We start from the raw sequence: 22372 nt of genomic DNA on the forward strand, positions 1-22372 counted from the left end.
TGGAGCAGATTCCTGGACGTTGCCTGGGACTATAGGGGAAGGTGGGATTGGCAGGAAGCTGTCACCAGTTTGAGCAAAGTCTGGATCCAAATCAAGCAAGGCAGCAAAACGAGATACATAGGGTTTATTCAAACACAAATGTCATGTGTACTGCAAATGTTGCTATTCACCAGAAGTCTTAGTTGTTAGCTTCCGATTGGCTTCTGTTGAGAGCAGAATGCTCAGCCAGTTTCGCCCCTGCCTGCCTGCTTGCTCGCTTGGATTAATGTGTTTTCTAAAAGAGCAAACAGTACTATTCCACACCATCACTAGTATTTCATGGAACATAAGACTATCAATAGCTATTAGCCACTGCCAGAGTGAGGGTGCCTCTGAATACCACAAGTCAGGAGAATGTTGTCATAAAAACTCTGTTATTATGATTGCTTATGCAATGTCTTACAAATACATGCCATTTTCCTAAGCACCTCAGTCCTCAGAATATAACAGTGCAATCCTAAGCATGTTTGTCAAAAGCAGACACCAATAGACCTTACTTCTGTGTAGGATGTCAGTCTAAGGGTGCAGAACTATAGTCACCTCAAAGCAAATCACAGGGAATATTGTGGAACTTATTTCTGAGTAAACATGCATAGGATTGCACTGCACACAGTAGCGAGCATTGTGGTGAGGATCACCACTCATCCAACCTCCCATAAGTTGTGTAGAGCAAGACTGGCAAGGTGGCAATGGCAAGATTCCTTGGTTCAAACACACCACGTCAACCTCCCTGCTGCCTCCGCCGCTCTCTTCTTGTAAGCTGCGGCAAAGAGACCAACCAGCAGTCAAGTGGCACATCGCCACCACGCCATCTGCTACTGACAGCACGCGATCCTATTAAGTGAAAAGAAGGTAACTTAGCATTCATTCAAATATGAGGGATGTTGCATCACAAACCAAATCATATGCATGTTAACTCAAAAGTAAATTCCACTGCGTTCAATGGGTCTTGCTCTCAAGCAGTATGAATAGGATTGAAACCTAGATATAGTGGATGGCGGTGGCAGCAGCAGCAACGATGTACTAAACTTCTATCTTTTTTCCAGATAAAAATATTCCGAAGCAAGCAAGAAGGTGTCCTTTTAGTTGATGGTGCTACAAACAGGACCAGAAGCCCAAAGAAAGCTGACATTTTGGATGTAGTGGGGATGCTGTATGTTGGAGGATTGCCAATTAATTATACAACTAAAAGAATTGGTCCTGTAAGTAAAGACGACTTTTTGTGTTTTATAAAAAATCCTAACGCATTGTTAGTTATGTGTTCCGTGACACCACTGTCAGGCACATGGTGTAGCCATGCTGAACAAAAGACAAGGATGAGCATTTTGCTTCTGGTGTCCTTTAAAAGACTTGAGGTACTCAGTTCAAAAACTGCATCCTTAACCTCCCCTTTGAGGCTGAGTAACGTATTCCTTTCCCAGCAATGCCCATCTGCAGGGGCTAGCAATGATGACATGGGGAACATCATTCAGGTGGTCCAAGCTGTTTCTCTGGTCCAAGGTGTGACCAGAGTGGTATGCATCCATCCATGGGGAAGCAGGTCCCAAGGTGTTCCAGTAATGCCTGAGCTGAGTCCTGTAGCTGATGTCATGGTGGGGAGTGGCACAGGTGGAAACACCAGATTTATTCTGCCATTGCATTTACACTGAGCTGACCCCATCCCCACTTCTACTTCCAAGGAAGCAGCAACAACAGAAGGTCAGGTGAGTGTTCCAGCCCCACCAATCGCTGCTGGCATCTACCCAGGAAACGTGAACAAGAGTTTCTGAGAAAAGAATCTCTACACTGCCAGTTCAAGGCCTTCGTGTCACAGAGAACTTGGTAGTAATGTGGCTGTGCTGGCCTCTCCTCCCACTATCAAGACACATTTCACAGTGGGTTGTATGCTGGGCCAGTGAGTGACCTCCTTAAGTTACAACCCAGCCTTCACACCAATATTCCACATGTATCTTTTTTATTAAAAAAAAAATCAGCAAATGTATACGGTATTTATATATAATGCAAAAAAATCTAAAACACAGGATAAAAATTAGAAGTGTAATTTTTGGCTGTCTTGATTGTTGAAGACAAAATAATCTATTTGCATAGGAAAAAGAATAAATCAGTTGACAGACAGATTTATCATTGAACAGCAGAGGTTACATGGCTGCATTCTTGTCCAAGAGATGTACAAATGCTAGCAATAGTAATCTCAAAGCACACTTTTGTTATGTGGAGAATATGTTCTACCCAGGAAAAATATTACATTTTATATTCCTAATGTAATTTGGCAAGCTAATATACCACACATTTTCTGCCACCTTTGCTTAAGCTTAGAAAACTGTGACCCACATATTGTGTAATCTAAACCTTAGAATATCCTCTAAGCAACGTGATTCTGCAGAAAATTAAAGGATATTGCCCCATTAATGCCTGGGGGTTTTTTGTATAGGAATCATGTAATCAGTCTTGTTCATTTCAGCAAGCCAAGAACAATTAATTAAAAATGCTAGCTACCCACCAATGCCATATCTCTGACTTTTTCAGTTGTGGGATGAAGGCATTTTAGATAGCTGTACATATACTAACACCACCTTTTTTCACCCTTACTCAGGTTGTCTATAGCATTGATGGATGCATGCGAAATTTCCAAATGACAGAGTCTCCTGTTGACCTGGATAATCCTACCTCCAGCTACAATGTTGGAAAGTGCTTTGCCAATCCACAGAAAGGAACATACTTTTCAGGAACAGGGTTTGCCAAAACAGGTAACGTTATGTGAGGTTTTATTCCAAAATGGAGCACCAGGGGATTGTTACAATTGTTCTTCAGAAATCATGGTTGGGCCCTCCTAAGAAGACAGTTGCCTAGGGAGGTATGAATATATCGGAGCATAAAGGCTGAGAAGTGAAGGAGCAAAATGAAAGAAATATAGATTTTTATGATGGCCCACAGGGATTGCTACCTGTGCAAGGCTTGTTGAAATGTACTTTGTTCAACAGCAGTAATATCAGGTCTTGCAAAGGATTGTGGCTGATTAAATTTACAAAAGTTCTTTTAATAAATGAAAGAATAACAAGAGTGTCATTTAAAAGAACTTGTGCGGTTATAACTATAAACCCCACAACAATACTAAAACATTGATATATCTGTTTAAATAATCTTATTTTATTTTATCAAAGAACATGACTTGGATTCTAACTTTCCTCCCTTGAGTGCAGCAGAATTCACATTCATGGAACAAGGCTTCCCCTGCACTCCCCTTCAGCTTCTGCACTCCCAAAATTGCATTGAACTCTTATATGAACAGAAATGTTCCTATAGTGACAGGCTTATTCAGGTGTTAACTTCACCCCCAGAGACATTCAAGACAGACTGATACCAACAGATTGTCTCTCAACACAGATGGATACCAACATTTCATGTCCTCATCCTTTGTCTTCTACCTTGCTCGGATAGTAGAGCCCACTGAGGCCCTCAAGCCCAGGCTGAAAGCCAGTCTTCCATTGCTGGCAAATTAACCATTTGTTGAAGGAAAGGGCTTAGGAGTTCAGTGTACCTGTGCCCCATGTATTTTCTGTTACTGTGGCAACAACATTATTACAAGTCTTTGTGTGATGTGGAAAAAAATATTACTGGTGTTATTTCCAAGCCTCTGAACTTGACATAGCCTTTCTTCCTCACTTCTCAGTTGGAGCATATAAAGTAGGATTGGATTTGCGAGTGGAGTTTGAGTTCCGCACAACTCGGACAAATGGCGTCCTCTTGGGGATCAGCAGCCAAAAAATGGATGGGCTTGGCATTGAGTTGGTAGATGAAAATGTGAGTATGGAGCTATGAGAATTGTTTCAGACAATCTTCTGTTTATCAACCACTTCATGTAAACCAGCTTTACCTAACCTGCTGACTTCTAGATTTTCTGGACTCCAACTCCTGTCAGCCCTAGCCAGCATGGCAAATAGGCATTGGCAGGAGTGACTGAGGTGAGCTGGTGCTGCGTACCTGGCTTCACTGCAGTGGAGTGCTGCTGCTTACTGGGATGGGTGAGGCAGTGGGAGGATGGGAGCACCAGATTGGTGTTATGTGGCTCATCGGTTGAGCCAATCTCCCTACCACCTCATCTAGCTCCACCCAGTAAACAGCAGCCCCCGTGCTGCTGGACGGCACAGAACCACACCACCTCATTTGCTGCTCCTGGTCAAGGATATGAGAGGAGTTGTAGTCTAAAACACCTGGAGCTCGACAACAAGATTTTTGTTTTTATACCAGTACTAGGGCTAGGCGATATCATCAATATACCATTCAAAACCGGTTTGAAGTCCATATCATGGTAGGTTTCATCATTTTTGACCTGGCTATGCAAAAAAATCACGGTGTTTAGCTGAAAACCAGGTATCACCAAGGTACTCTGTACTTCTTGTTAAGTATAAAAAGGGTTTCATTTGGCATTCTGGGGTCTTTGCAGGTCAACTGAAGAAGCCCAATAGGGTGTTTACATATGGGTGTCTCTCTGACTTGCAGGGCAGAGCCTGGCTGCTCTGTCCCACTTTCACATTTAGAATATCACTTACCCAGTTTGTAGGAATAGGATAACCAGATCCCTCATGATGAAATTTCTGTTTGCCTTTCCAAACCTTATCACAGTTCTTCTAAAGGAAATTCTGCATAGAAACTATTGTGTGCCACACATTGCAGTACAGTTGACCAACTTGCAAAGGGTTTCTCTGTTAAGTTCTCACAAACGCTTGGATCATCAAATCTGCTGCTGAAACAGTATTTTGCGTCTATTACCCATTTTAGTTTGGCAGCAGTAAATTGACAAACATTATGCCCATAATTTTGAGCTTTCCTGCCAAGATGGGTTCTAAAGCTGCAAATTAATTTCAAGTGGATCTTTGAGTACAGCACAAATTCATCCATTTATGTTGATTAAGTATTTAAACACTGTTTTAGCTGGAGAGGATAACCAAGCCACTACTGCCTTTAATGGGTTAGGATCTGCACCATAAACATGACATATAACAGTCTCTGCTTTTATACCTTGTATATCAAATCATAGCTTTAAGGCAGATCCCTTCTGACAGCATAGCAGCCAGCCTTGCAATTAGCAGATTACATTTTGTTTTGCTTTGTTTCTAGAGCTAATTGGTTTTCCTAATTGTTTCTGTAATTTGCTTGCCAGGTGATGTTCCATGTCGATAATGGTGCAGGTCGATTCTCTGCCATCTATGAACCTGCTGTTCCAGGTAGCTTGTGTAATGGAAAGTGGCACAGGATTATAGCACACAAGATGAAGCACCGTTTAAGTCTGACAGTAGATGGCCACCACGTAGAAGGGATCAGTCCGAATGCAGCTTCCAGTTCAGCAGAGACTAATGATCCTGTCTTCGTTGGAGGATATCCTGGTGAGTACACAAACTCAACATCCAGTGATTGTCAAATCGGGTTTGTTTTTTTCAATGTGTTTCATCCCTGATGGATGACCTCTGCAAAGAGCAGGACAGGGAGAGTGTGACCTGGCTCCTGATCTCTCATCAGCTTTTGATACTGCATTCACCATGGTATCCTCCTGAACTGCCTCTGTGGAATGGGAAATGGGACACTATCACAGTGGTTCCAATCCTACCTTCAAGGCAGAGTCCAGGACATAGCCTTGGGAGAGTGCCTTTCAGCCCCCTACACTATTTCCAGAGCTATGTAATATCAAGCCGCTGGAAGCAGTCATTAGGAGTTTCAGGGTAGGATGGTATCAGTATGCTGATGACACTCAGCTCTATTTCTCCAGGACATCTGAGCGTGGAGAGATTGTGCAGTCCCTGGGTCATTGCTAGGATGCAGAGGTGAAATGGAAGCCGAGCTTGAATCTTGAGTAGCTCAGTTGCCTACTCCAGATGGAGTAGCACCCCCCCCAACTGACCAGGTTCATAGTTTGGTGGTGCTTCTGGGTCCAGCTGTGTCACTGGAGACTCAGCTACTGCAAGTGCCTTTTATGCATTGTGACCGGCTCAACAGCTACAGCCATTTGAGGGTCAGGAAAGCCTTCTCACAGCGGTTCATCCACTGCTACTGCAATGCACTCTGTGGAGGGCTTCTATGGCACTTGATCTTTTTTGGGTGCCTGCTAAAAACCATTCCTGTTTTTAGGCAAGCTTACCCAGATGCTTAGGAATTTGAGGTCATTTTAATCTGTTTTAGTTTTTTTTGTATATTTTAAAAGTAAGGTTGTAAATATCTGTTGATTTTATTGTTTTATGTTTTTGGAAACCCATTGAGGGTGGTGTTGTTTTAAACAATCAAGCAGTCTATGCATATTAAGAAAAATAAATAACATAAAATCAGTGGAACTATCTTGTCTGGCTCCCATGCTTCATGAGGGGGGGGGGAACCAATCTGAAAAGCAACACCTGTTGGTGAAATGGGTCCAGCCAGTTTGTAGTGAATCAAAACTAACCAAAACCACCAAATGTCTGGCAGGTACACAGTTTCCTGTATGTTTAACAAGACCAGTTGGGATAGGAAACCTGTGACCTTCCTGATGTTGTTGGACTAAGATACCTAGCAGCCCAAGCCAGCAGTCGTAAATCAGGACCAACATCTGGAGGCTACAAGTTCTCCACCTGTATCTTGGGTTATAAATGAAATAAATCAATCATAAAGCTCCAATTACCCTTCTTTATACTCTATTATTTTCTATTTTTTGTCATCAATAGCCATGTTGGAGTATCTAGGCTCGGGCTTGGGTGATATTCCAGAGAAAGGGACTTGAAAAGCTGTGGGGGCAGACACATGGGTTGGGCAATGTCAGCTTTTCAACATCACAGTGTATCACCAGCCAATTGTGATGATCTGGCATTGCGAAGATGTTGAAACGGAGGGAGGACAAAGCTACATTGGCCCTGGTCCCACGAGATGCTGGCTAAAATTACTGCTATTCTTGCTGCAGGAGCTGAACTGGTTTCACCCCAGTGCCTCGTGGGGCTGGGGTCAATGCAGCTTTGTCCTCCCGCCAGGCGCAAGGGCGTCTCTCCACTCCTGGAAGGTACAAGCTATGGAGAGTGGCTCCCTCAAAGTCCAGCTCGCCTGAGCAGACACCCTGCATCTGACTACCCTAGAGGAAATACGCAGCCCACCATCTCAGGCAAAGGCAGCCAAGCACATGGAGCCTGTTAAGCTTCATTCATATGGGCAGGGGAGGGCAGCAATCCACCTGCCCTGTTCTTTGGCTCACATGGGGGGGGGGCTGCCTCCCTCAACACAGCTGCCTGCTCCTCAATGGAGAAGTGTAACAGCCCCCACCTTGCATAAGGTGGAGATACAGTACGGTCTCTGCTAGACTTCTCCGCTGAGGGACAGGAAGCTGCGCACCCCTCAATGGAGAAGTTTGAACACGATGCTTGTTCCTCCCTCCATTGTATGATGGCCAGAGTGGGATGGTGGTATATTGCAAGTGAAACCACAACCACTCCTGAGTCCCTCTGCCACGAGTGCCCAGCTGCAGCTTGTTTCTCCTTTGGCACACTGCACGCTGGTGGCAAAGGGATTCAGCAGCAGTGGCGGTTTCACCTGCAATACCCCACTGGGTGAAGCAGCCATTGCGCTCTGGCCCACATACCAGTCCTGGGAGATGTATTAAAACATCACCTAGGCCTATACCTAACACCCCAGAAGCTGGTGCTTATATACAGTCATACCTCGGGTTAAAGTAGCTTCAGGTTGAGCATTTTCAGGTTGCGTTCCACGGCGACCTGGAAGTAACGAAACGGGTTACTTCCGGGTTTCGCCGCTCGCACATGCACAGGTGCTCAAAATGATGTCACGCGCAGAAGCGGCAAATCGCAACCCGCAGACACTGGTTGCGTTCTGCTCAGGATGCGAACGGGGCTCCGGAATGGATCCCATTCGCATCCAGAGGTACCATTGTACCCAGGAATCTCATCTAAATGCTGGCAAGTCAGCACATACCTGCACATGTGGTGGGAATGCCCCAAAGTTCAATCCTCCTGAGTATCAGTGCTGCAGGAAATTTCCAAAATAACAAAACAGGTAATAGACACTACTCTAGAACTAGCCTTATTAAATATCTTCCACGACAACCACACACACGACAAGGAACTCATAAGTCACTTACAGCAGCTAGAAATCCAAAGTACAAACCTAGACTTTGGAAGGGACCTATCAGGAGTGAACATAGACCACTGGTACCAAAATGTATGGGAAACCCCCTTACTAGAGAAGTTTACCAACAAACTTAAACTAGGCACAGGGACAAGCAAAGGAGGACGCCTTCACCCTAGTATGGTTCCCCTTTATCACATACACAGCACAACATACAAATCAGTATGGCTAGCCTGACCCAACAACCTACCCCTCCATTCAATCAATCAACCTCAGAACCCTCTAATATCTCGCATTATCAATATAAATACATAAACAAAGGACCTACCCACGTGATACTGACCCAAATCCCTACACTAACACTAGGCAATAGAACAAAAGAACACCACCACCCCATCTCTTTCCCCCAACCACAAGATGTCTATGACAAAAGTGTCTCCCAGTCCCACTAAATGTAAACTGAAAAAGACCATTTAAAGTGGAGACAATAGATGTGCTTTTCCCTGTTTATCTGTTAGTTTTCATTTAAAAAAAACAAGAACAATTGTAGTGTGACTTGACAAAGTTTGTCTTTTGTAAGGTATGCATTATCAATTAAATATCTGGCATGTAGCCTAAGCCATCTCCCGTCCTGGTCCCTTAGCAGAAGTATCTGCTGGATCAGAAATCCTTCCATGAGCATAAGGGCTCAATTTGATTCCACCTGCAGCTCACATTGCTTTCTACTCATAAATGCTGCACAGAAAATGAAATATGAAGGAAATGTTTATTTTTAGAAGAGAGATCTGAATAATTACCTTCGTTTTTTCTTTCTTCCCTCATAGATGGGCTGAACCAGTTTGGCCTGACCACTAACATCCGTTTCAAAGGATGCATTAGATCCATGAAGCTCACCAAAGGAACTGCTAAACCTCTTGAGATTAACTTCAGCAAAGCCTTGGAGATAAAGGGAGTTCAGCCTCTATCTTGCCCTACAAATTAACAGGACATCATCCGACTCTGATATGAGCCTGACCACTTAAAACTAAAAAAAGTGCCTCAGATTTTTAAAGAATCCTATATATATACACATTACCTTCATAATAAAAAGGCCCTTTTGCAAATATTTTGACTTCAGCCTGTTACATAGTCAAAATGGTGCTATTTCAGGGTGTTCTTCTAAAACAAAACGTTAGATGAAGAACATTTTCCCCTTGGAATGAATAAAGTTGCAAGCTATTCATGTGTGATGTGTCAGTCTTTTCCCTGAGTTTGAAGTGAAATCTTTTTAGTATCGTTTTGAGGAATGGAATTGTATTAACACAGACCCACAGTCTTCAAGTACAAAATGGAGATATGGTTCAATTTGTATGGGTATGTTGAGATAAAGATAGCCAGTTTTATGTACCCCACCTTCTAGTGTTGGTTGCCAGTGCTAATGGGTAATGTAATTTCCCCTGGGGGTGTTTTCTCTGGGGATGACTATCTGGACCTTTGGCCTCACTTCCACTTTTCTACTCTGTGGCTGGAACAGGCCCAGCAGAACAATTTCATGTTTTAGCTTAGGATGGTTTGGGCTGTTATGGTAAAGTGGTAAAACAGATGAGCAAATAATGGGATCACTGGCTTCCTTCAAGGCATTTGTCATCCACATCAGGTTCTGGTGGGAGAAACAAAGACTTCATCGAAGGGCAGTGAGATTCACAGGCCTGATCAAGATTTAATTGGAATAGAGAAACCACTTTAATATTCCTTGTGCTGTCATTACTTTTTGTACTTTGTAATAACAAACATTATAGGTGCTTCTGGTCTGAAACCTGTAGTCTCATGGTCAGTATGCCCCTACAGTGAGATGCACTGGCACATGCCAGCATCTGGCGCATGCCAACATCTGGCGCTCATGCATGTCTCTGCAGGGGAAAGTGTGCTCCCTTTCTGTATTTGGTTGTAAGTCACTTTGTTGCCCTGGGCAAGATAAAGCAACTAAGAAGTTTAATAAAGTTCACAGGAAGTGGAGAAAGTGTATTGTGAAGAGGGTTTGGGCATCTTCTACAATTACATATGGAGAAGCCCAATGTGTTAGGCTTGTTTGTCTGGATCTAGGGTTGTCAAAACTAAGTCCACCATCACTGTGTCAGATTAATGGAAAAAAACTCAACAGTAAAGCTATCAGGACATTTTAAGAAAACAGTATTGTTTCCTTGATTCTGAATGTTTTCCATGCACTCTGCTAGTGTTTTCGATACTCTGTGTAATGCACTCTTTCCATGATATGCAGGACTCAAAGTTTTCTTTTGCGTGTCTGGTAAGGAGGGAGTTATGGGGATGACACTGTTCACTGCCTAAGGAATTTGTGCAATGTTGCTACAAAGAACATGTTGGATTGAAATCCTAATATATCATTTGAACAGCTTTGTAATGTTCTGTGCTTTTTAAAAAATATATAGCTGCTCTTTGGTACTCGTGGTGCTGTAAGACATTAACACATTCCACACATGGCATACTCATTTTCCTTTGCCAGATTACTTTATAGCATTAGAAAAATCAGCAGGTGAACCAATAATGAGTGACATTTGCATAAGTCATTAAACGCATCAAACATTGTATTCCATACATGCATATTTTAAATGGACAGTGGGAAAAGATGCAATGCAAAAGTTAAAACTAATATATTCCCTTTGGAGCAGAACAGCAAAATAAAGTAGATTAAAATGCCACCCACTTTCTTTGTACTAAACAGTCCCTCAACCCACCAGGCTTCCAGAAGAATCCTACTCTTGGGTAGCAACACATTGCCTGCCTTCCAGGCTTATAATGCTTTTCCTTATGCTGAGTTTACCTTAAACTAAAAACCTTCCAGATAGGCTACCTGCAGATACAGATTTTCCTTGCTAACCACTGGCTCTGCCCAGTGGGCCACATGAAGCCTCTCAAAACAAGAAATGTGCCAAACTGCTCATCTGCAATGAAGGTTTCACTACCCTGACAGCAAATAGCCTGGGGCTCAGCTAAGTTTCCTAGTTGTGCCTATAATCCCACAAACAAACAGAAATATAAAAATATGCATTCTCATACAAGTATGATATACATTCCCCTGCCAGTAAAATATGCAAGGGGCTGTACAAATAAGGTCCAAAGACTCAGTCTAGGACAGCAAAGTCCAAATCATTCACATGTGTGTAGCTCAGCTCAATAAGGAACTATGTATGCCAACAACTTCTCCCTGCATGGTTTCCACATCTGATCCAAGAGTAGAACATGCAGAAGTTTAAAATCCACCAGGGGCTGGATTCAGCTTTTTCCTCCTCCACCAAGCAGCTGGTTCATGGAATCTTAACCTTTTTAAAAACACTGAAGCCCTTTCCCCAGCCCAATCTGGAAATGCCAGTGATCAAATCTGGACAAGCATGCGTTCTGTTAGAGGACCATAGTAGCTCAGTGATAGAAGGATCTGTGGACATACATAAAGAAGGCACCAGACCAGGTTTAACAGCCAGCATCTTCTTGCCGGAAGCCCCAGAAAGTCATAGTCAATACCACAGCCAATATTGAGCTAGATGGATCAATAGTCTGACTCACTCTAGAGCAATTCATCTGCTCCCAAATGGAATCCATGCACACACAGTTAGATTGGTCATCCTTCTGAGATTGGCTTCAGAAGTACAAAGAAATTGTGCAGTGCCATTTTTTTCACATTATTTCTATAGAATTCTTTTCTTGTGTGAACTTCACAGCATTTTTTTTTTTTAGGATTAGAATCCCCACCACCACCATCTCTTTCTTTCTCATCAAAGTTAGTTTGAACACAAATTAAATTGATCATTTCAGTTTGTCTTGTCTTAATTAAGAGCATCTCTCTAATAATGAAAGCAAATACTGGGTCTCAAGCGGTCTCACTTTCTCAGTGTTGCAAATTAATTATACTGAATAACATGCTGTCTTCCTTTTCTTCTTAATTTAATATAGCGAGTTTCTTTGCTTCTGGCTGTCATTGCTAATAAGCGCAGCCGAGGCGAGCATGCCCTGGGCTTTTCAAATCTTGTTTTTGAGTTAAATTTAGATGAAATTCTCAGCCTCAATTTGATCTTTGTGTCGCCACACACCCCAACAATGGCTTTTGCATTCCAGCAATTGTTAATTGAGTTTGCTGATATCGACCAACACAGCAGAGAGGTGCTGTTTTCATGCTGCAGCCTAGGATGGCTCCCAATCAAACTCAAACCTGCATAGAATCATATATGGTGTTTCTATGACTTGCTGTTAGGCCATTCTCACATCAGACTAATTAACCAGGTGGTCAAAAATTTACACTGGATTTCACATTTCATGAAACTGCTGATGGATGATAGATAGATAGATAGATAGACAGACAGATAGATGATAGAGTGTGTGTGTGTGTGTGTGTGTGTGTGTGTGTGCTATGGGGCACAGCCCCCAAGGTCTTTTTTGGTAGCCCTCAGCAACATTTGACACCCCTCCCTTGCAGCCCTTGTGCTGCTTTCCCACAGCTGTGTAAGCAAGCTGCTGGGTTTGGGAAGGAGGCATGAGGGCTCTGACAGGTCCTAAGATCCTCCTTCCTCCTTCCCAAGGCCTAGTTAGCGCTTTCTCAGCTTTGGAAAGGAAGTAGGAGGGCAGCCTTCCCAAAGCCCAGCACCTCACTTAACATCAAATTTTGGCCTTGCTCTACCCACACCCCCAGCATGCATGCAACAAGGCAGTGTGAGGACCATAGCTTCCTTGTCAAAGTTGTCTTGTGGCACACTTGGTATGAAAAGTCGGGCCGCCCTGGTATAGAGGGTTTCCGGGGGGGGGGGGGTTAGTCAGGGTGCTTTCCGAAACTGTGGCTCTGTATAGATGAAGGTAGACTCTCTAAGAGGAAACCAAACCAATCCGTTCCAATGATGATGACGATGCACCTATCTAAATGGGTTAAGATTATGGCCTTAGCTGGCCAGTTAAATATGTACCGTATTTTTTGCACCATAACACTCACTTTTTTCATCCTAAAAAGTAAGGGGAAATGTCTGTGCGTGTTATGGAGGGAATGCCTACGGGTGGCATGCCTACGGATTTTCCTCCTCTAAAAACTACGTGCGTGTTATGGTCGGGTGCGTGTTACAGAGCGAAAAATACGGTACTTCCATTTACATTAAAGACAGGTTGCCCTGATGCCACAGGCGGAAGGGAATCCCCTAACCTAGTTCAAAGCAACATCACCATGTAAGGTAAAAGAGCGACAGCCAGAGTTTTGTGGGAGAGTTCTGGCGATTGCTGGCAGCTGGAGGGTTTCAGAGGTGGGGCACACACTATTAGAAGGGGGGAGCAGTCCATTGTTAGTGGAGCGAAAGAGGGAAGGAAAGAACGAAAGAGGGAAGGCTATTGAAAGGTGCACCCTCCCCCAATGCAATGTTTTAAACTGCAGTAACTTTCCTTGCTGCGCTACTCAGCAACAGACCTAATTTTAACCCGTGGCGGCCATCACATCCACTTCAGCTTTCCTCAGATTTCTCAAATGTATAAAATCTGTCACTCCTTGTTTTAATGACATATGAACAAACAGAAAGTACTCCAGACCATCTTGCACATTGGCCGTGTTAACTTTTCCCCACAGTGACCTGCAAGGCAGCTTGTCATTTCATGGAAGCACTCTCCCTGTTACACTTACTGAGCTTAGTATTTTTTCCTTGGAACGACAACACAAAACCCACAGAACTTCCCATTACCTCTGAAACTTTGTCTATTGTAGCAATTCTGAGCTAGTTGAGATAATGAGCAAAGGGAATTGCAACTTTAAGGACTATTTACTTAAACACTACTGGAAATTGAGCTGCAGAAACTATCGGCTTAGCTTCGGAAGAAGCAATTGCTGCTGCTTCAGTTCCTTTGTACAGCTGTTAACATTTAGCACCAGCCTGTTCTAATGAGCACAATTCAGAATTGGAAGAGACCCTGGGGTTCATCTAGTCTAACCCCATGCCATGCGGCGATTCTGCCCACAGCCGTCCCTGGGTGGCCTTGAATCACTAACTTTCCGGCTAACGCACTGACCCACTGCGTCACAGGATGGCTCTGGGAGCAACTTCGGGGTCCAGGTCCAATTGCATGCCTCAGGCCTTTCTAACCAGCCCCTGGGTCTCTCCCTAGGGCACCCCCTTCCCCATGCCACATCCCTCCCCAGCATGACCCCGTGCCTTCTCAAGTACATTTGCCTGACTGGCATGTGCCCCTGAACTGTGAGGGAGGGAGTGTAGAGCCCTCAGACTTTTGCATGGCTGGAACGCACCTACTCTTAATACTACAAGAGTCACATTCACGGCTGTTACCTTTGGTCCTGCCTGCCACTGGCAAGCAGCTCTCAGAAGGATGCCCACAAGGGAGTGTGACCTTCCGGCAAAAAAGGGATCTCCACCACCACTGGTGTACAACAAGCATCTGCATAATGCCACACACACACAAAGTGCTAAGCAATGCACTCTGCACTCAGCTTAGTGCTCCATCTAGAAGTCCACTCCTCTTTATTGGCATCAAACCTGCTCCCTGAACTACTTTTTTTCAGTGATGGTGCCAGGGGCTGAACATTAAGTCTTCCACATTTGCTGTATCTACTCTACCACCAAGTTATACACCCATCTGAATAACAGATCAATTCCCTTGATAGCAACGTCAACACTTTGCTTAAAAAATTGTTTTTCCTATGAGCCAAAATGGAGAAGGTGAATTAAACATCATCGGTACTTTCTCTCAAGAGCTCTAGGTTTATCTAGTATAGCTAAGAGAAAACCTGAATAACAGATAACCTGCTGGCAGACCTACTGCGCAGCAAGAGCCAATAACAAGTCAGTTGCCAGACCCATAGTGGCAGCGGCAAAACAGCCTATGGTCTCCATTTTTATGTATAAAATAGGGTCTTTGAAGTACAATCTCCATAAGACATATTCCCAGCTGTCTACAATTTGTTCACGGACCAGTTCTGGATTCTGATCGATATGCAAAATCTCCTTTCTGTGCTGATCTTGCCATTGCCTGACCCAAGCAATATCTTCTCTGCCATTTACATCTGAGCAATGCCATTTATACTAATATGCTTCATTCTGATTCAACTGAGTTCCAATTCAGTAACTTACCTAGCTGCAGAGAAATGAAATACATTTGCGCACAGAACCATTATCCAAGGACCATCAGGCAGAAGCTACATGCCTTTCCAGGTACTCATCTGTGGAGCCCACTCAAAATCAGTTGCTGGCCTGAGGCCTAGCGGAAGCTCATCTGAGGGCAGCACAGTGGGATCAAGTAGCTTTGTCAAGCAGAGCAACCAAATCTCATTTTCTACTCTAATGGAATGGAACCAGAGCAGAATTATACATTTAAATATCCTTGTTAGTACTTAGGCTAACTGAGCCATGGCCAGTCTTAAAGCGCTCTGCCTCACTGTCACTTCCTGCTTATGTAGGAGGCCATAAAACATCTGAAACACTTGTACCAGCACATGCTTTATGACAGCTCTGCTCGCTGCCTGGCTTATTGCTTGCAGAGGCTCATTGATTCGCCATGCTGGAATGATTGCTTTTAAAACAAATACCTATTCACCTGACAAGGAAATATTAAACCGGCTTTGATAAGCGAGCTCCGTAATGCCTAGTCCCATTGAAAGCAGCAGATTTGCTATAGATTTTAACAAGAATTCAGATTTAACTCTGAACAGCTTAATTGTACGATTCATATAATTTCGCTTAAGCATCTTATTTTCAACTGTAAGGATAATGACACCGAGAAACATTCACTGTGGGAATTAGTGCTTCTTCTCAATGAGGGTGCGTGGCATTTAAGGGCGTTCAAGTGTCTCAGGCCTGTTGGCAGAATATTAAAAGCCTTTAATGTGTTATAAAACAGAACTAAGGACTAATAAAAAATATAAAGGTAGTCTCTTTACACTGTAGTGGAATTATTAATAAAGGTATCTTCCAACAATATAGTGGAATTACTGGTGATGAACATGACCTGAAGTAGACTCAGGGGGTATTTTCACACTGTCGCTGTTTCTGAGTGGGATTCAGTTGCATACCAGCGAATTCAGGCAATTAAAGCCAAATGCACAACAAACCTGCACCCCCAAAAGATTTAACCTTTCACTAGAATGAAAAGTGAGGGGGAAATGAACTGAAAAGCATGTGGTAACATTTGCTTTGATACAAGGGCACCTAGCATCTCCACAAACAAATCAGAGTGGATGCTCATTAACAGCCAACATCATCTAATCTTGCTGCAAACCAACCAGGATGAATGCTCAAAACACAGTCGTACCTTGGAAGTCAAACAGCTTAGTTCCCAAAGGTTTTGGTTCCCGAATGTTGCAAACCTAGAAGTGACTGTTCTGGTTTGCGAACTGCTTCCGCAGTTTCCGATAGGCTGCAGGAGCTTCCTGCAGCCCATCAGAAGCTGCGCTTTGGTTTCCGAATGTTTTGGAAGTCAAACGGTCTTCCAAAACAGATTCCGTTCGACTTCCAAGGTACGACTGTATATTAACTTTACTTGGTCCACTTCCTGTAATGTTCCCCAAAATTTACAGAGGCTCAGCTTTTATTGTAATACTAGCCAGCATGAGAGGTGAGCCAGAAAACTGCTGACCCATCACTCCCCAGACGTGATCACATTCATAAAATTTTAAACTCAGCTTGTTTTTTATGTTGAAATCTTGGAAGCCAAGTTTGGGGCAAGTACTCTCTTGTGAAAGAACCCCAGCGGAGATTTAACATCACAAAATATGCAGCAAAGAAAAGCATGGAAATACAGGTTGCGAAACCTTTAAAATGTGCCCTTCCAGTGAGCCCCAAAGTGTCCCCTTTAAAAAAATATTTCCAAGCTATCCCACTTCCCTAGCATAGCACACATTAAGAAAGTAACAAAATTGTTTACTTACATAACTCTTCAAAGGTCAGGTTTCTGTGCTTTTTACATGCAGTAGTCACAAAAGATGCCCAAACAATTAAAAATGATGCTTAGTTACAAAACAAACTATTGGTACAGAAAAATATTCTAGTTTCAGACTCCATTCAGGACTGAAACAAGAGAGGCTAGTTAAAGCCCTGTGCTGGTTGGAGCAATCAGTTCAGAGCTCCTTACATACTGAATTTCACATGGACAAAGGCTTGGTTACCCATTTCCTCTTGTGGTGAGAGGAAGTGACACAGACAGGACAGCTTTCTCTATGGATTTAACCCTTTCATGCACTAATTGGACTCAAGAATGCTAGGCTGGTTACCCTACAGCTTATTCATGGGAGATACCAAACAATAACAAGTCATTTAATAAAGAGTAGTTTTACTAACATAACAAACCTGACTTCCCTCTAACTCCCAGCTTTTACCTATGGTCTCCCTCACACGCCCTCTCTCACTCTTGTCTTTCTCAGCTGATTCTCTGCACCTGTCACTCTCTGATTCCACACACCTGGCAGTCTTCTGTTACAACCACCTCCTGGTGCAATCTCTTTGGGAGAAAGCAGAACCACCAGCTCCCAAACAACAGAGATAGTCCCAAGTAATACCATAGGAACTAGTCAACAATGCTGAAAACTATTGAGAAGTCTTTAAGAAAATAAATAATGGTGCAAACCCACAACCGACCCAACCCCCATCTTCTCCTGATGCAAGGAAGCTAGCCAGCAAATCCTAGGATTTCCTGTTCTGGAACCCAGCTGGAAGTTAGCTGGATTCAGATCCATAAAGTTAGCTAGAACATTCAGGTGCTCTTGGATTAAGTTAACTGTCTGCCACTCAGATGTTGAAAGACTCAGACTACAGTTGGCAACATTATTATTTTGTTTGTTTTTCCACCTGTCATTTAAATACTTAAGGCATTTTCCTGCCTGTGGCTGTTAACGTGCTTTTGGCTCAAGTGGTTTGTAATGTAAATGTAAAAAACCCACCTTGACTGGGATATTTACTCACGTTTACTAAATGCTCCTTTTCTAAACGAACAACATGCAAACATTGACATAAATAGCACACACAAGGCTCAAATGTGATTTAAACCTCACTTATGAAAATGCTCTTTTATGTAAAGAGAAAAGAAGCTGTAAAGCTATTATAACAACTGTGGCTCACACCTGATACGGAAAAGATAAATGAGCACTATTAAAGCCTTATTAGGCAACTAATTTGTGGAACAACTGGGAACGATTACAATGCAGCGACAAAATTAATGCTTAGTCTTTACAAAATGCTTTTCATCTTCAAAGCCCTTCTTCCATACTAATTAATTCACTCCAAGTACCAACGTAGACACACAGAGAGACACCGTTTTAAGTCCAATAATTTCACTTAGGCTTATCTGGACAATTTTGCTTCGGCTATATTTGGCTTTCAACATTTCTGCTGACACTGATCCTGTTTGGAAAGGAAATGGAGTCTGAATCCTAAACACACTTTCCTGGGCCAAAATTCTATTGAACTCAATAAAGCTGACTTCAAGTACAGACACGTAATATTGCCCTTTTGTCCACAAACTACATCCCCAAAGAGCTATTTGTGACATGATCCCATACACTGATCACTCTCAGTGGACTAGGAGGCAGCTTTCTAACCATTGTTGCAAAACAATGCATTTGATAACCAACAGGACATAGCCAATCCATTTTTTTGTTATTTTGGAGTAAAGCTCCATGTGCTTAGGAAGTATCCTGGCAATGAGTTACTATTACTTTATTGAATTGTATTCATTGTTTTGCTGGGTAGGTGACAAGTTGTGTATTTATATGCTACTATGTTTGGTATTTACAGTGATTGCAATTTTTGTTGTTGTTTGTTAATGCCATTGTGATTCTTGTGAGCTGCTTTGATGATAAAGGCTGTAGACTAACAACATCTGAAGGGCAACACATTGCCTGCCCCTGCTCACTTCAGTACACTTCTGCCTATTGCTCTGTGACCTTAGCTGGAAAACAGCAACAAAATGGAGCATCTGCTAGTTTTATTGGTGACCGCATTTATATCCACCATGCATTAGTGAAAAGGGCTTTATGGCAGGGGCGGGTGACCCTCTAAGTGTTGCTGGAAGCCAAGTCCCATCAGTCAAACCAGCACGGTCTCTGGTCAGGGGTGGTGGGAGTTAACAATGCCATAATATTTGGAGGGCTACATGTCCCCCACCTGTGATTTAAAGAGTCAGAAGTTATTCTAGAGGATAGTTTCCTCCATTCATTGGGAAAGATGCTACCTCAGCCTTATTCAAGGACTTTATTCATCGTTTCCCTTCCCCTCCATTGTTGCCTGGATTCTTAGCTTGCCTAAATGACCATTTGTCACGTCCTCTGTAGATTTAATTTAAAAGAGCTGATAGAGGAAGTACTGTCCCTTCAAGGCAACTATGTAATTACTGGAAAGCACTCTAGAAACCCAGAAATGGTAAATATATTGAAGGTAATTCACAGTGAATAGACTTCAGCAACTACCATCCATTTTATTGCTGCATTTCTAAATTGCTTCATTGCAGTTCCCTTTCAGAGGCTCCATTGAAGCTCACTTGTATTGTTTTAAGAACATGTCTGACGTAATACCAGCTGACAGGGAAAAGTAATTATTTTATATACAGTGTGTGTTACGGTTGTCACAATCTTTATTATGGGAATTGAAAATCTAGAGTAGCAGTGAACTGTTAAGAGGAGGAGGAAGAGCAGCTACTTTTCACTTTACCTGGAGAGTAAATTATATTTGATATGTCAGCACATATTGCTGCATATTTAAAATCAACTTTTCTCTAGCTCTGATGAATAGAAAGGCCTAGCTATGTGGAGCACATGCTAAGAATGCAGAAGGTCCCAGGTAGCAAGCGATGTTACACCCGTGCCTGAGATCTTGATGCCAGTCAGAATAGACGAAACTGATCAAGATGGACAAGTAGTCTGAATTAACAATAGATAGCAGCTTTCTTGGTTCCTAAATTTGTGTTCCTGTAATGGCAGGTGGCGCTGTAAGGGACGCGGGTGGCGCTGTGGGTTAAACCACAGAGCCTAGGACTTGCTGATCTGAAGGTCGGCGGTTCAAATCCCCACGACGGGGTGAGCTCCCGTTGCTCGGTCCCTGCTCCTGCCAACCTAGCAGTTCAAAAGCACATCAAAGTGCAAGTAAATAGGTACCGCTCCGGCAGGAAGGTAAACGGCGTTTCCGTGCGCTGCTCTGGTTCGCCAGAAGCGGCTTAGTCAAGCTGGCCACATGACCCGGAAGCTGCACGCCGGCTCCCTTGGCCAATAAAGTGAGATGAGCGCCACAACCCCAGAGTCGGCCACGAATGGACCTAATGGTCAGGGGTCCCTTTACCCTTTACCTTTAATGGCAGGTGAGATATATAGTGCATGGTGGAAATTTGGTTTTACCAAGAGGGACACATGACTGTGTTGATTGTCCGCTTTAACCCTATTACAAATGGCTATCAGAAAGTATTAAGCACATATGGTTACAAAGATATGACTGGTTTTGTGGTGGTGATGCCATAGGTTGTATCCAACCCTCCTGTTGCAAAAGTGGAACAGACACTGGCACGTTCAATGGGACTTCCTCATCCTCTCCTTCTCCACTGTGCTCCCTTCAAAGTCTACTTTGGAGAGTTGGGGGAGCCTCCATAGTATAAAAGGTGTATAATTGATTATCTTCATAAAGCAACATAACCACCCTATAGTAAGAGAAATATTATTTGTACAAACCATTCTAAAGAGACCACTGCATACCAGCACAGGGCATTTTGAGAGGAATGCAATGGATAAACTGTCACCCTGACCCTAGCTTCCTTTGGGAGGGCAGGTGGGATATACATTCAGTAAATAAGTAAACTATGGAGAAATTTTCTGAGGCAATTTCTCCTATGATTCTTTGGGGTCTTTAAATATCTATAACGTCAATCTATATGCTTCTTGCTAGCTTCTACCTTACCCTCCACTCCCCGATGACCTGAACCATGTCTCCCACCATCTCTAAAAGGTGGTTAGTTGTCCCAGTCCCAACCCAGATGCTCTCTAGCCTCCACCTGCTTCCCCCGCCAGAACATGCTACACAAGCATGAAAAAGTTTTTTATGATAGACATAAAATATTACCAGATGTATTTGCTTACAGTTTATAGACAGCACAGGGAAGGTTATAGAGCTTTATGTACCATCATGTTTTTCAATTAAATGTAATGTACAGTGCTCAAAGCCATGAATGGCTGGGCACTCAGCGCACGGCTAGCTATGAACTGAAAGATAACTGCACATTTTGTTAATTGTAAAACGCATCTTCTTGCTAAAAAGTCAGTGGAAATTGCATTACTGCAGAATGGATTTGGTAAGGCAGGAAATTGGTGGATTCTAAATGTTTTGTAAGATACTTTTCATCTCCTTGTAATGGCGGTGGGTTTTCACTCAGATTCCATCAATATATGCCTTTCAGCAAGTAAAAACATCAGGTCTGGGCTAGCAGCTGCTTCTGTAGAACTAAGGAAATACTGTTGGTGTGAGAGAGGTTTGGAAGTGAGATTCCTACTCTCCAGTAGCACAATGGCATATTAAAACTTGGTTAGATTTTACACCGGCTATCAGTCATCTTTAAACAAACATTCCCCACACAAAAATACTTGGGCTAGAATAAATCACAGATACTTAAAAGTCATGGGGGAAAATAAAGTACACTCTCTATGAATTCTATGGTTTTACATACCAGGACATAATAACAACCATCTGTTCCTTAGCCGGTTTTAAAATTAGGTATACACAACCTCAGATGAACAACAACACATGACATATTACACACCATGTCATGATTTATTTAACAGAAATCAAGCGAAAATGGAGAACCCACAACCTCAGATGAACAACAACACATGACATATTACACACCATGTCATGATTTATTTAACAGAAATCAAGCGAAAATGGAGAACCCACATGTGGGAAATCTGCATGAGCAAACACACAGGTAGTGCAGACAGGATGAGGTACCCTTGTCTAGACCTCCATCTTCTAACACAGCTTGCCTTGGGCAGAGAGGGGGGCCTGGCTATGGATATGAGAGCTGTGTGCAGGCATGCCAGTCTACATGGCATCCTGTCAGGGTAGGCAGAGTGAAGGAGGAAGGCAGAATTCTGCTCAGCTGTGTTGGGTAGCGCAACTGTGAAGTGGCTCCTGCCCTTGATAAAAACACATGATGCATGCTGATTAGCCTCAAAAGGCTGCTCTGAATTTGGAGTGGGAGCGGAGGGGGACAGCCCATGTCAATTGAATCGCTGCTACCT

At 43.0% G+C, this 22372-nt stretch overlaps 1 protein-coding gene and 1 long non-coding RNA gene across 15 annotated transcripts in view; one reads left to right on the forward strand and one right to left on the reverse strand.

Annotated features, from left to right (window-relative positions):
- Positions 1 to 9355, forward strand: part of LAMA2 (laminin subunit alpha 2) — a 365130-nt gene extending 355775 nt beyond the window's left edge. For all 13 annotated transcript variants that reach the window (XM_083498017.1, XM_083498006.1, XM_083498008.1 and 10 more), the window contains 5 exons: positions 1086 to 1241; positions 2633 to 2786; positions 3710 to 3840; positions 5201 to 5423; positions 8958 to 9355. In XM_083498017.1, the coding sequence (XP_083354143.1) occupies positions 1086 to 1241; positions 2633 to 2786; positions 3710 to 3840; positions 5201 to 5423; positions 8958 to 9115 (822 nt within the window). In that variant the 3' untranslated portion in view covers positions 9116 to 9355. The remainder of the gene's footprint in view (positions 1 to 1085; positions 1242 to 2632; positions 2787 to 3709; positions 3841 to 5200; positions 5424 to 8957) is intronic.
- The window catches only part of LOC310704578, an 82146-nt gene extending 64502 nt beyond the window's left edge, over positions 1 to 17644 (reverse strand). For both annotated transcript variants that reach the window (XR_014524894.1, XR_014524895.1), the window contains exon 1: positions 17030 to 17644. This is a non-coding gene — a long non-coding RNA (uncharacterized lncRNA). The remainder of the gene's footprint in view (positions 1 to 17029) is intronic.
- Between the last annotated feature and the right edge of the window lie 4728 nt (positions 17645 to 22372).

This window comes from Podarcis liolepis, assembly GCF_965112155.1.
Source record: "Podarcis liolepis genome assembly, chromosome: 3".
NCBI lineage: Eukaryota > Metazoa > Chordata > Lepidosauria > Squamata > Lacertidae > Podarcis > Podarcis liolepis.